Source organism: Artemia sp. Qi Xiang Cuo, chromosome 6, assembly GCF_049724085.1.
Source record: "Artemia sp. Qi Xiang Cuo chromosome 6, ASM4972408v1, whole genome shotgun sequence".
NCBI classification, from domain to species: Eukaryota; Metazoa; Arthropoda; class Branchiopoda; order Anostraca; family Artemiidae; genus Artemia; species Artemia sp. Qi Xiang Cuo.
In genome coordinates, this window is record NC_142799.1 from 7,465,369 (window position 1) to 7,477,441 (window position 12,073).

Here is a 12,073-nt window from a genome sequence, read left to right on the forward strand (position 1 = left end):
TAGATTTGAGAACGAGAACGCATTGGTTTTTTCGTCAGTTTTTTGTTACTGTAGAAGTAAATTTGGGCTATAGATTTACACATTGGGAGGGGGGGGGATAAAGTATAGCGGGTCTGCATGCAAAATGTGTTCGGTACAATTATTCTGCATATTAGACAGATAGATAGATAACTGTATTTTAAAGCCAAATATACGGCCATGAACACAGTAAAATAATATAAATGAAAGGCACAAATAACACACTTTCACACTTTTTTCAGCGATCATCATAAAACACTTAAATGAAACACCATATTAACATAGTAATAGTACTTAATACAGCAAATAATCCTTTTCTTACATAGGAAAAGAGCATAAACAAATATGCCATTGTTTTAACTTGCCTGCTTTTTAGACTGCCCATTGTGTGTCAGTTGTATTTTAACCTTAAATAAATAAAAAATTTATTATAAATAAAAATAATTAAAATTTATTATAAATAAAAATATTTACGAACGTTTTTATTAGTAATAAATATACGTAAAAAACGAAGTAACTTACGTAACGAACTTCTATATTCATGTATTTTTAATACGTATATTAGGGGGTTCGCCCCCTAGTCAATACCTTGCTCTTTAAGCGGAAGTTCGAATTTCGTTCCAATTCTTTAAAAATGACCGCTTAATCACAAAGGCCGTTAATTAGAATAAATAGCTCTTATGAAAGTACTAAAAAATATCTGGCTTAAAGAGTAAGGTATTGACAAGGGGGTGAACCCAATCATATATGTAATGTTTTCTGTTCGTTTAAGGTTTTGATGTTGCTGCTGTTGCAGTTGAAAAACTTGTTTTTTTATATCTAATTTCTCATCTTTTGTTAAATAATGCTGGGAAGTCCGGCGTCCCCTTTGTAGCAATGTCCCATCCCCCATGAAAACTTGTTCATGGAAAGATCCTGCCACATAACCCCCAACCCCCCCACTACCAGGAAAATTTTCCCCAAAAACGTCTGTACTGTATACTTCCCAATAACCAATACTATATGTTAACATTGGGTAAAGTTCATACTTTTCAGCCCTCCTCCCGGGAACTTCAGGGGATTAAGTCATCCTAAAAGACACACTTATAATATTTTCGAACATGCTGAACAAAATGGCTATCTCAAAATTTTGATCAGGTGACTTTGGGAAAAAATGAGAGTGGGAGGGGTCTAGTTGCCCTCCATTTTTTGGTCACTTAAAAAGGGCACTAGAACTTTTAATTTCTATTCCAATGAACCCTCCCACGATATTCTAGGACCACTGGGTCGATACGATCACCCCTGGGAAAAATACAACAAAAACAAATAAACACGCACCCATGATTCTGGCAAAAATGCAAAATTCCACATTTTTGTAGATAGAAGTTTGAAACCTCTACAGTATGGTTTTCTGATACGCGGAATATGATGGTGTGATTTTCATTAGTGTTCTACAGCTTTTAGGGGGTCTTTCCCCCTTTTTTCGAAAATCAGCCAAATTTTCTCAGGCGCGTAACTTTCGATGGGTAGGATAAACTTGATAAAACTTACATATTTGAAATTAGAATTTATATCCAATTATTTTTATGTATCTATTGGCATCAACCTCTAGATTTTGGGAGTGTCGGTTACTATTCAGTCAGGTCCCCATGGCCAATGCTATAAGTTAACATCTCGTAAAAGTTTATGACTTTCAGCCCTCCCTATGAAGACTTTAAAAGTTTAGATAATCTTAAATGACGCATTTATTATATTTTTGACTATGCTGAACAAAATGGCTATCTAAAAATTTTGATTCGGTGACTTTGGGAAAAAAATGAGCGCGGGAGGGGGCCTAGTTGCCCTCCATTTTTTTTGGTCACTTAAAAAGGGCAATAGAACTTTTAATTTAAGTTCCAATGAGTCCTCCCGCGATATTCTAGGACCACTGGGTCGATACGATCACCCCTGGGAAAAAGAAAAAAGAAAGAAAAAACAAAAAACAAATAAACACGCATCCTTAATCTTTCTTCTGGCAAAAAATGGAAAATTCCATATTTTTGTAGATAAGAGCTTGAAACTTCTACAGTAGGGTTCTTTGATACGCTGAATATGATGGTGTGATTTTCATTAAGGTTCTATAACTTTTAAAGGGTCTTTTCCCCTTTTTTTCGAAAATCAGCCAAATTTTCTCAGGCGCGTAACTTTTGATAGGTAAGATTAAACTTGATGAAACTTATATATTTGAAATCAGAATCAAAATGTGATTCTTTTGATGTATCTATTGGTATCAAAATTCCCTTTTTTAGAGTTTCAGTTACCATTGAGCCGGCTCGCTCCCTACTTACAGTTCGTTACCACGAACTGTTTGATTGTTCTGTAGGGTGTTATGGAACTTATAAACCTTCAATTTATTATTTAAACACTATGCTTACAAGAATAAAATATAAAATATTAAGATATTCCAATTCTTGAATATTTTGTAACTCGTTTAATTGTTAGTTTTAATTTATAGTTTATCTACATGAGTTAGAACCTACACGCAATTTTGTGTGCTGTTTTGAAAGGCTGATAAATTCGTTTTGTTTCTCCTTTCATTTTTTTTCGCTGTGCTAGGGTACGGTACTTGACTTGACTTCAGTGAAGTCAGCTACAGTTCACGACTAGTTACTTGGACCTGTTACATTTGTTTCAAAAAGTTTGGATAAAATAGAGACGAAACTTTAACTAAACATTGAATGCAGTCAACTATAGTTCAGTTAAAGATCAAAGCAATCAAAATAAACACCTGCAAATTTCAAGCAGAGCATTACCTTTTAAGCTAAAAAAAAGAGCGATAATCATTATCTAGCTTATTATTTAGAAATTGATTTCCTAACTTTATTTTAAATACACCGATAATTATGTGTAAATGGCGTAAAAATGGTCAGAACCGTGAAAAGGGCTGCAAACTTTTTGACTTGCATACACTTTTAACAGCTTGCAATCTTTTTTGGCCTTGATTTGCACTCTTTTTGACGTCGGCAGTTGGCAACCCTGATTAGAGTGTGTATAACAGTCTTTAACTTTCGCTTCAGTGTAGGCATTGTAAATTTCCGAAACCCCTCATTACTAAGAATGAGGCATGGGCCTAATATGCTGTTAATTTTCTTAGAAAATATTCATTTTTTTGAAAAAAAATTGAAGCTAATCTTATTCATTTTTTACTGACATAGTTTATCATTAGTTAAAACTAGCCCTATTTCTAAACTTATTTTTAGGTTTACTGCCTAAGAATTCTAATGGCCAATTGTAATTAGAAATTTGCACAAAACATGTATTCAGCAAAAATATCCGGGCTGAAACCATCTTATACACGTGTCTTATTCCACAAATTTATTATAATTTATTATACTTAAATCAGTCGAATTTGTGGAAGGTTCAATTGCAAATGCGAAAAATAAAGACGAGTCACCTGGCTTGCATTTTAGACCCAAAAAATGGTTTTGACTGTTACATACAATTTATATATTATTTAGCAATCTAAAATATATTTTTGATTTAAATAAAGCTTTTATATTTAATATCAATTGGAAAATATTTAGAAACTTAATAATATAAGTTTGAAAATTATCTTTGCTTTGAATTTGTTTATTAGCAAGCATTTTACGTACAGTTATAGATATGGCCATGAAGTTCCTTGAATAATTTGAAGAAATCAACTGTTTCGCTATTGCTATTACAATTTTTGAAGCGCTCTTAAAATATAAGAGTGCGCCCAACTGCCTTCAATTTCGCCATAATGTAGGCATTGTTGAATTCATAAACTTGTAACTATCAAGAATAGTAATAGCTATCAAGCTGTTCTGTTTTTCGGAAGAAATGGAAAAAAAATAAACAGTGCTTGAATGAAATAGAACAGAAACAAAACACGTCAACCTAAAGCTGAAAACTTGTTTCTGTTCCATTTTTTGGTAAAATAGATAACAACTATCCTCGTTAAAAAATAGCTTTTTCATAACACTCACAGTTTAAAGAAAGTATTGGTTTATTACCACATAGATAATAATAGCATCATTTTTTCTCAAAGTGTATCATTTAAAAACATGCAGGTTTCTAGCGTTTTGGTAATTGTCCAGGCATACTGCCTCGCGTGAAATAATCGGCGATAAAAAAAAATCCCGGATCGCTCGATAAAGTAGTAGTAAGTACGCTAAGATGCCTCAGAGCGATATATGGCAGTTCCGTTAAAGATTTCATCGTTTTGAGTCCAGAAAACAAATGGGTCTCTAATCTGAAAATATTAGCTTTTGGTCTCTCATTAACTTCTTGTCAGGATTGCCATGGTTAGTACTTTTCTCTAAAAGTAACACTTTTTAGAAAACCCACGGTAGTTTTGCACCACTTTCTACGTAAAAAACGAACAGTTTTTCTAATAAAGGGACAAAAATCTTTCTGTTCAAGCAAAAACGGCCATCTTTTTTTATGGTTGTTTTCTTCCGTTTTCCTACTCCTTTTTCGAAAAATGCGCTATTAAGTTTATACAGCATCTTCTCGAACTTCACAGAAAAGCATACTAATTATGAGAGACATTTCGATAATAAAATAATTTTCGTCATCAGTTTATGCAGTCATTTCAAAATCATTAGTGCTTAAGCAAAGCCCATAGTTGTTTTGAGATGTAGCAATTTCCCCCTCTAGACCATGCTTTGCCCCCGTCCCCCATTCTGATAATCAGAAGCCATCTTGAATAAAAGTACGATAGGATAAAAATGCACGGGAAAAAGACACTTCTTACTGCCAACAATTCAAAATATTTTTGTTGCCACGCAGCTTAAAACAGCCTTTTAAAATGCTGATTTAAACAGCTAAATGTGTGTGAGAAACAAATCAAAAGAAATAAAAGCAAGGTTCAGGGTAGTTTGCATATTTTGACGGCACTTCTTGCCAGAAAATATTTCTCTAGGCCATCTACTGAATTTACCCATTGATTCATTTGGCAAATAAGTAAAATGAAATTTCTCTAATTCTGAATTTCAAAGAAACGCAGACCCTTTGCTGCAAAATACTTTCTTTAAGTATTAGGTTTTTGCATGGAATTTCAAAGGGATACAAATATAGGGACAATTGCATGTTTTGATAACTTGTTTCAAAAATTTTGGTCGCTTTGCGGCAGAAAATACTTTCTCCAATCCATACACTAGTTTCACTATGGATTAAATAAAAAAAAACAAGATTTTTAAACTGAAATTAAGGAGCAACATTAAAACTCAAAACGAACAGAAATTATTCCACATATGAAGGGGTTGGCTCCTCCTCATTACCTTGCTCTTCATGCTAAAGTTTTAGCACTTATAAAAAATCTTCCTATTGTAATTAACAGCCCTGGTGTTTTAGAAGTCGTTCATAAAAATTCCTCGCACGTAAAAAAGTTCCCATGACTACAAATTTCCTTGCAAGTAAAACTCCCCCCACCCTTCCCCAAAAAAATTCCTTCTGGATAATTCCATCTTTGCAAAATTTCTTGCAGAAGATTCAGCCTGAAGAATTCTCCATAGCTTACTTTCATTTAAAACAGACTTTAACTTCTAATCATTTTTAAGATCACCCTGGATATTCACCTTTCCGTGGAAATCATTTCCAATATAAATGATTTTACTTTTATAACTTAAATAAATCAAATAATATTAACATTTTGATTACTAAATATCAGTATATGTATATTAAACTGACAATGCAAATTCATCTGTATTTTTTTCAGTAAATGGCAAATTATTCTCAGGCCTTGGGAAGTCATAGGAGTTTTGAGCCCAACTTCTGCTAATTTTTAATCATCTTGGTTTTTATTTGGGTATTTATTGCAATTTATGTTCTTTTTCGGTTTTATTTATTTATAGATGCTGATTAATTGTAGTCTAAAGATAGGTATATCATTTTATTTGAGTTTGGATTATTTTTGGTTTAATGGAGTTCTTTACTTTTCTTTGAAAAACTGATTTTGTGGAAAAATTTTTTTTAATTAATTTCTGTTCGTTCTATATTTACATAGTCTTTTGATGGAAAAAGAAAATAATATTTTAAATCTGTTCGTTTTTCTTAAGACTTCATAGTTTGGTCTGCTATTTGTATTCTGGAGAAATTTTTTTAGCAATTTTCAACAACATACACCCATTTAAAAATCTGGACACACATAGTAGTGTTTAATTTAGTTTCACACTTGTTCTAATTGACCTGAAATAGAAAGCTTGATACCATTTTCAAAAAATCTGTTTACTTTCTTTGATAGCTTGGTTGCACTTACACTATTTTGATTTGGTTAAATTTTAAGAGCAGAAGTAGCCCCGAACGTTCGAACATAATACATTATATATAATACATAATACAGAGTAATAATACATTGTACCCATTGTACCATAAATTACAACCCTTGCCCTGAGGGCTGTGAGGGTGTTGTCATCCTCAAAGACCTAATTTCCAGAACTTTCAACTACGTTAAATAAAATGGCTATCTTAAAATTTGATTGAATGTGTTTGGGGAAACGGTGGGCGTGGAAGGGGTGTTAGATGCACTTCAATCACTTTCGACTGTTAAAAAGGGCACTAGCCATTCTAATTTCCAATTGAATGAGCCCTTTTCCAAGTTTCTACGACAACTCCTTCTATACGAAGTGCCCTGGTCTAAAGGGAAAAAAATGAAAAAAAAATAATACATTGTGCCAACATCGTTCTTTACTTAGGCAGCGCGATTGCTCTGCCTATGATTATTATCAGCGCTTATTAGGCATTCCAATGACAAATAAGATAATCGGAGTTTCAAGTAAATATTGAGGATAAAAATTCAAACAATTAAAGAATTCCTGGAGCGGATCCCCCTCTACCAAATTCCATAACCAACCTACATCCGATTTGACTTATCTATTTATAGTGCGAACATCATTATAAAAAGCACTAAGTCTTATATTATTTTTCAATTATTTCTATTGCATTTAAGAAATTATATTAACTGTATATCTAGCTTCTTATTCTTCAATGATTTCATTTCTGTCATATCTGCAGATTTGGAGGGTGTATTCATTTTCCCTTTTGAAAGTTTTAAAACAAGTGAATCTAATTTTTAACTGATAGATTTTAGGAAGTAAAAGCACCTTAAATATCAGGGAAAAAAATTGACCTGAGCAAATGTGGTAAAACAGGAAGCATAGAATATTTTTCAATTTTGCCGTTGACTAGGCTCAGATTTTTACTTGATAAGGTTTCAAAAGCATTATATTTGGAAAAATTATGAAGTACAATGGATTCTTATTTTTCTCGTTTTCCTTATGTTAAAAACGAGCATGGATAAATTTTTAAAAAATTATCTTCTCAAAGATTCATAGATTCAAAATTCGAGACATATGTGCTGAATTATATCTCATTGGTTTTTAACAAGAAACAACAACTATTGGTACCAGTGGGTCCATCAGTTGTCCCTATTACAACTGACAAGTATAACCAACGATACCCCTACGGTAAAGAGGGGAATTTAAGAGTAAGATTCTTTCCAATTTCTACTAATTTCCAAAAATCCTGCTCCTACTCAGCATCTGCTTGCTTCCTGCATTTTGCTTAGTTTCTGTATTCTGTTGTGCTTTTCTCATATTGCTTCTTCGGAATGTCTACCAGGAGCCAATCTGCTGCTCCTAATTCTAGGCCTGCTAACCCAAGTAATCTTGCCATTGCTACGCCTGAGATTCAGACAGATATTCTTAATTTGAAGAAGATGACAAAGTCCATTGAAGAAAATTTCTTTAAATTCCTGCTTTCTACTGCTACCATGAGTATTCAGTCACAAGTTCAATCCCTTGGTCTGCCTATGCAAGATGAAAAAGTTGACCTTAATTTGGCAGTAAGGGACCTGGTGTCAGGCTCCTCTTAGGAAGACATTAAACAGATGGTCAGTACACAGCTTCAAGCAATAGAATTTTCTGGTAAAATTGCAGACATTGAAAAAAATCTTGCTCATCATGTTGCTGCTCAAACTGATCAACTTAAGCAGCAAGAATTAAAAAATCAACTCATTGTATTTGGATTACCTGAGGATACTACATTTGACAACCCTGAACCTAAGTTTTGTCACTTTGCCAAGATAAGTTTCCTGGCATTAGTCTTTTGAACAGTGACATTGTGTTTGTGGAACGTATTGGAAAACGAATTGGTAATAAAAATCGACCGGTTATTATTGAGTTCTGCAACCTGAGAGCACGTTTCTTGCTTCTCAAAAATAAAAAGGACCTGAAAGGATCTGGTGTGGTCATTAATGAGCCTTTGACCAAACCTAGGCTTACCTTACTTTCACAAGCTAAAGCTCATTGTGGCAGGAATAATGCATGGGCTGTGAATGGTGATATTTTTGTTAAAAGTGGAAGTAGGGTACTCAAAATATCATCCATTGGTGACATTAATGCCCTTCTTGTTTTGCAAGAATCTTTTGCCAGTAATGTTCCAGAATGACTAGTGCTGCTTAACATAACGCTTCTCTTTACAACAAAATTTCATCTGCTTAGTTATTTTTTTGCCAATTTTTTTTTTCTTTGGCTTGTTCTTTTTCCCTTGTCATCAAAATTATTACATGCAGTTGGTTTTTTTTAACTTATTTTCCATGTTGTATTCTTCCTGTCCACACTAATTTAGCTTTATATGTTTCACCACTTTTCCTAATATTAGATAATGAAAATTGATGATACTCAAGATTCATTTTGTTTCCTAACTAAACTTTCTCTTCTAGATTTGATTGTTGTTACCATTCTTATCAACATTACTTTGAAAAAGTGCTGCCATCAATGTCTTCTGTTAAAAACTTCAATGTTTTTACTTTGAATGTGCAAGGTTTAAGGTACAAATGGGATAATGTTCTGCAATATATTGGTGGTATCAACTGCCCTTATGATGTAGTAGGTCTCACAGAGACCTGGCTGTCTTAAAGTGATGATATGTCTGTGTATGACATACCAGGTTTTACTGCATACCACTCAACTAGATCTCTAACAAAGTACTCTGGTGGTATATCCCTTTTTGTCAGAAGTAATCTTAATGTTGTGAGACGTTCAGATCTTGAGAAGATTTTTGATCCAGTCGTAAATAATAGACCGTTTTTTTTAATCTATTTCTTCCTCTGGCCTTCTTCCTTGCAATTTCTTTCCTACTCGTGTTGATCCAGTCAGATCTTCTGCAACTCTGATTGACAACATTTTTCTGTCTTCTAAAAACGATATTAAATTTTCCTCTGGTATTATTTTCTCTGATCTTTCTGACCATTTTCCAATTTATTGTTCTGTTTCCAAATTAAAAATGCTGAGCCAAGAAGATACCAGAGGTGAGTCTTATTCAAGAATTTATAGTCAGAGCAATGTTCATAACCTTATGTCTGATCTTAGTGCTAATGATTGGTGTTCAGTAATGAATTCTGAAGATGTTAATAGGGCTTCAGCCTCATTAATGAGTCGGCTGACAACACTAATTGAAAAAAATTTTCCCCTAGTATAATCTTCTAGTAAATATAAACCCAAGATGCCTTGGATGTCTCCTAGTCTTGTGAAATTATCAATGCAGAAGTCTGAGTTTTTTAAGCTGGATTGCAAAAGCCTTGATCCTGATGATTTATCAAAGTATAAGCATTATAAGAATGTATTAACATTAACAATTAGACTTGCTAAGAAGAATTATTTTTTGTTGAAAATTCAGGAATGCAAAGGTAATTTACAGAAAGTTGGAGTGTAGTTAATGAAGCTTTATCTCGTAGGAAACAATCAAAGAAACAGCCTACTACCTTCAAGAATGCAGATAGTCCAACTATTGAAAAAGCAGCTGTACATAGTGCCTTCAACTCTTACTTTACCACCCTACCAACTGTTAAGACCCCCTCCTTTCCTAAACTAGGTAAATCTTCACCAGCTGAGAGAAGTATTTTTCTAACTCCTTGTACAAGCATAGAGATCTGTGATTTTATTTCTTCTTTAAGTAGCAGTAACACAGCTGATGCGCTTGGACTAACAAACCATGTGCTTAAGTCTGTTTCTTCTTATGTTGTTGAACCTCTTACCCATATTTTTAATCTATCTATTTCGAAAGGTGTATACCTGATTCGTTTAAAATTGCAAAAGTACTCCCTCTTTTTAAGAAGGGTGACCCCAGCTTAGTGTCAAATTATAAACCTATATCAATTCTCCCAATTTTCTCGAAATTGCTTGAAAAAGTTGTGCATAAGAGGCTTTTTTCATTCCTGTCTACTGGTGCTTCATTTGGAAGCGGTTCTGTTCTGTCTGATCACCAGTATGGCTTCCGACCTAAACTCTCTACTACAGGTGCTCTAGTTGACGTTGCAGAATTCGTGCGTGTTAACATAGACAAGGGTCGTTGTGTTCTAGGACTATTTCTTGATTTTTATAAAGCTTTCGACATGATAGATCTTTTTGTCTTACTGGGAAAACTTTCTCTACTTGGAGTTCAGGGAATTGCCTTTTGAATTGTTTAAATCTTACCGGTCTAATAGATCTCAGTTTGTGTGTTACGATGGGAAGTATTCTGATCTAGCTCCGGTTTCCAAAGTGGTACCTCAAGGCTAAGTTTTGGGACCACTCCTCTTTCTTATTTATATTAATGACCTTCCTCCATCTTCCAACCTTGATACCCACACTGTTTTGTTTGCAGACGATAGTATTTTTTTGGGGGTTTCTAATGATCTGCCCTCTGCTGTTGCTAAGGCTCAGCTTCTGCCCAACCATGTGCGTGATTGGTGTGAGCAGAACGGGATGCTGTTGAATACTTCTAAGAGTAGCATTATTCATTTTAGAACCCCATACCAAGTGTTTGAACCATCTCCAACAATCTTTGATTTTTATTGCACTGATATAATTCCCCAGTGCTCTTGTGTTAAACTTCTTGGTGTGCACGTTGATTGTTTTCATTCTTTCGAAACTCATATTTCCTATACACATTCTATAATTTCTCGTCAAGTGTCTATGCTTCATCGTGCCAATCAATTTCTTCCTCCCGATCTAATGCATCTTTACTATTCATTTGTCCTTCCTTATCTTTCTTATTGCTGTACTGTATGGGGCAATACTAACTATTCTTCCATTCGGCAACTCCGAACAGCACAGAATAGAGCGGTGAAGGCAACTTTTCGCCTTCCCCGACTCTATCCTACAGCTGATCTTAACAGGGATACAGGTCTAGATGCCTTAGATGTGGTTATCAAGAAGCAGAAGCTGAAACTAGCTCATCGAGCCTTCAATTTCTCGCTTCCTCCAAATATCTTATCCTACTTTGATCTAGCATCAACACGTAAGTGCGAGACTTTGCTTCGGAGCTCTGTTCACCAATTTCAGTTGCCTAAAAGAGTATCCTTAGTAGCTCAGAGGTCACCAATTTATAGAGCAATTGCTCTTTGGAACTCTATTCCCAGTGATCCTTCTCTTATCAAAAACCCTTCTTCCCTTTGCAGAAAAATATTCTCTAAGGCTTGAAGTAATTTCGTTTTTTTTTCTTTATTTCTTTATTCATTTTGCTTTATCTATTTTTTCCGCTTTACTTCATATATTTTTTTTCTTTTCCTCGTTGTTTAATAATATTATTAATGGTTGGAATTTTAATAAATTACAGGACATTTTCAGTTTGGATAAAATTAAGCCAAAGGTTATTGTTTAGCAGTTGTTTGTTTTGTTTTCTTTTGTTGATTTTTCTCGCATTGTGTTTATATTTTTGAGATATTGTTGTATTTTTTTTCCTTTCCTGATTTGTTTTGTGTCGATTTTGTGATTGATACGAGGTCCTCCACAAGCTATGCTTCTTGGGACCTCTAGCGCTTAAGTGTATTTATGTATTTATTGTAGTATTTAATAAATTGAATTGAATTGAAAGTAAAGAGCAAATTTGACACTTAAAACGAGCAACAGTTTTAAAGCTGCTAGTTTTTTCCCAATTTTTTTTTAGGGGGAGCAAAGAGCCATCGCGTACTTGAAGTCTGCAAAAGCATGTGGTTTTCTACATGACAGAAATTTTGGTAGCTCTTTAGTTCATCCTGTCTTTTTGAACTATTTGCCACCTATGCAACTACGTTACGAATAAAAATGTCAATTCT

The 12,073-nt window shown here is 33.9% G+C and overlaps 1 protein-coding gene across 2 annotated transcripts in view; it reads right to left on the reverse strand.

Moving 5' to 3' along the window:
- Positions 1 to 12,073, reverse strand: part of LOC148950824 (hematopoietically-expressed homeobox protein HHEX-like) — a 42,546-nt gene that overhangs the window by 1,304 nt on the left and 29,169 nt on the right. The window contains exon 4 of one of the 2 annotated variants that reach the window (XM_089090025.1): positions 360 to 425. The exons of the other annotated variant lie outside the window; for it this stretch is intronic. Coding sequence (XP_088946151.1) covers positions 375 to 425 — 51 coding nt within the window. The 3' untranslated portion in view covers positions 360 to 374. Of the gene's footprint in view, positions 1 to 359; positions 426 to 12,073 lie in introns of those variants that run through there. 2 annotated transcript variants of the gene reach the window in all.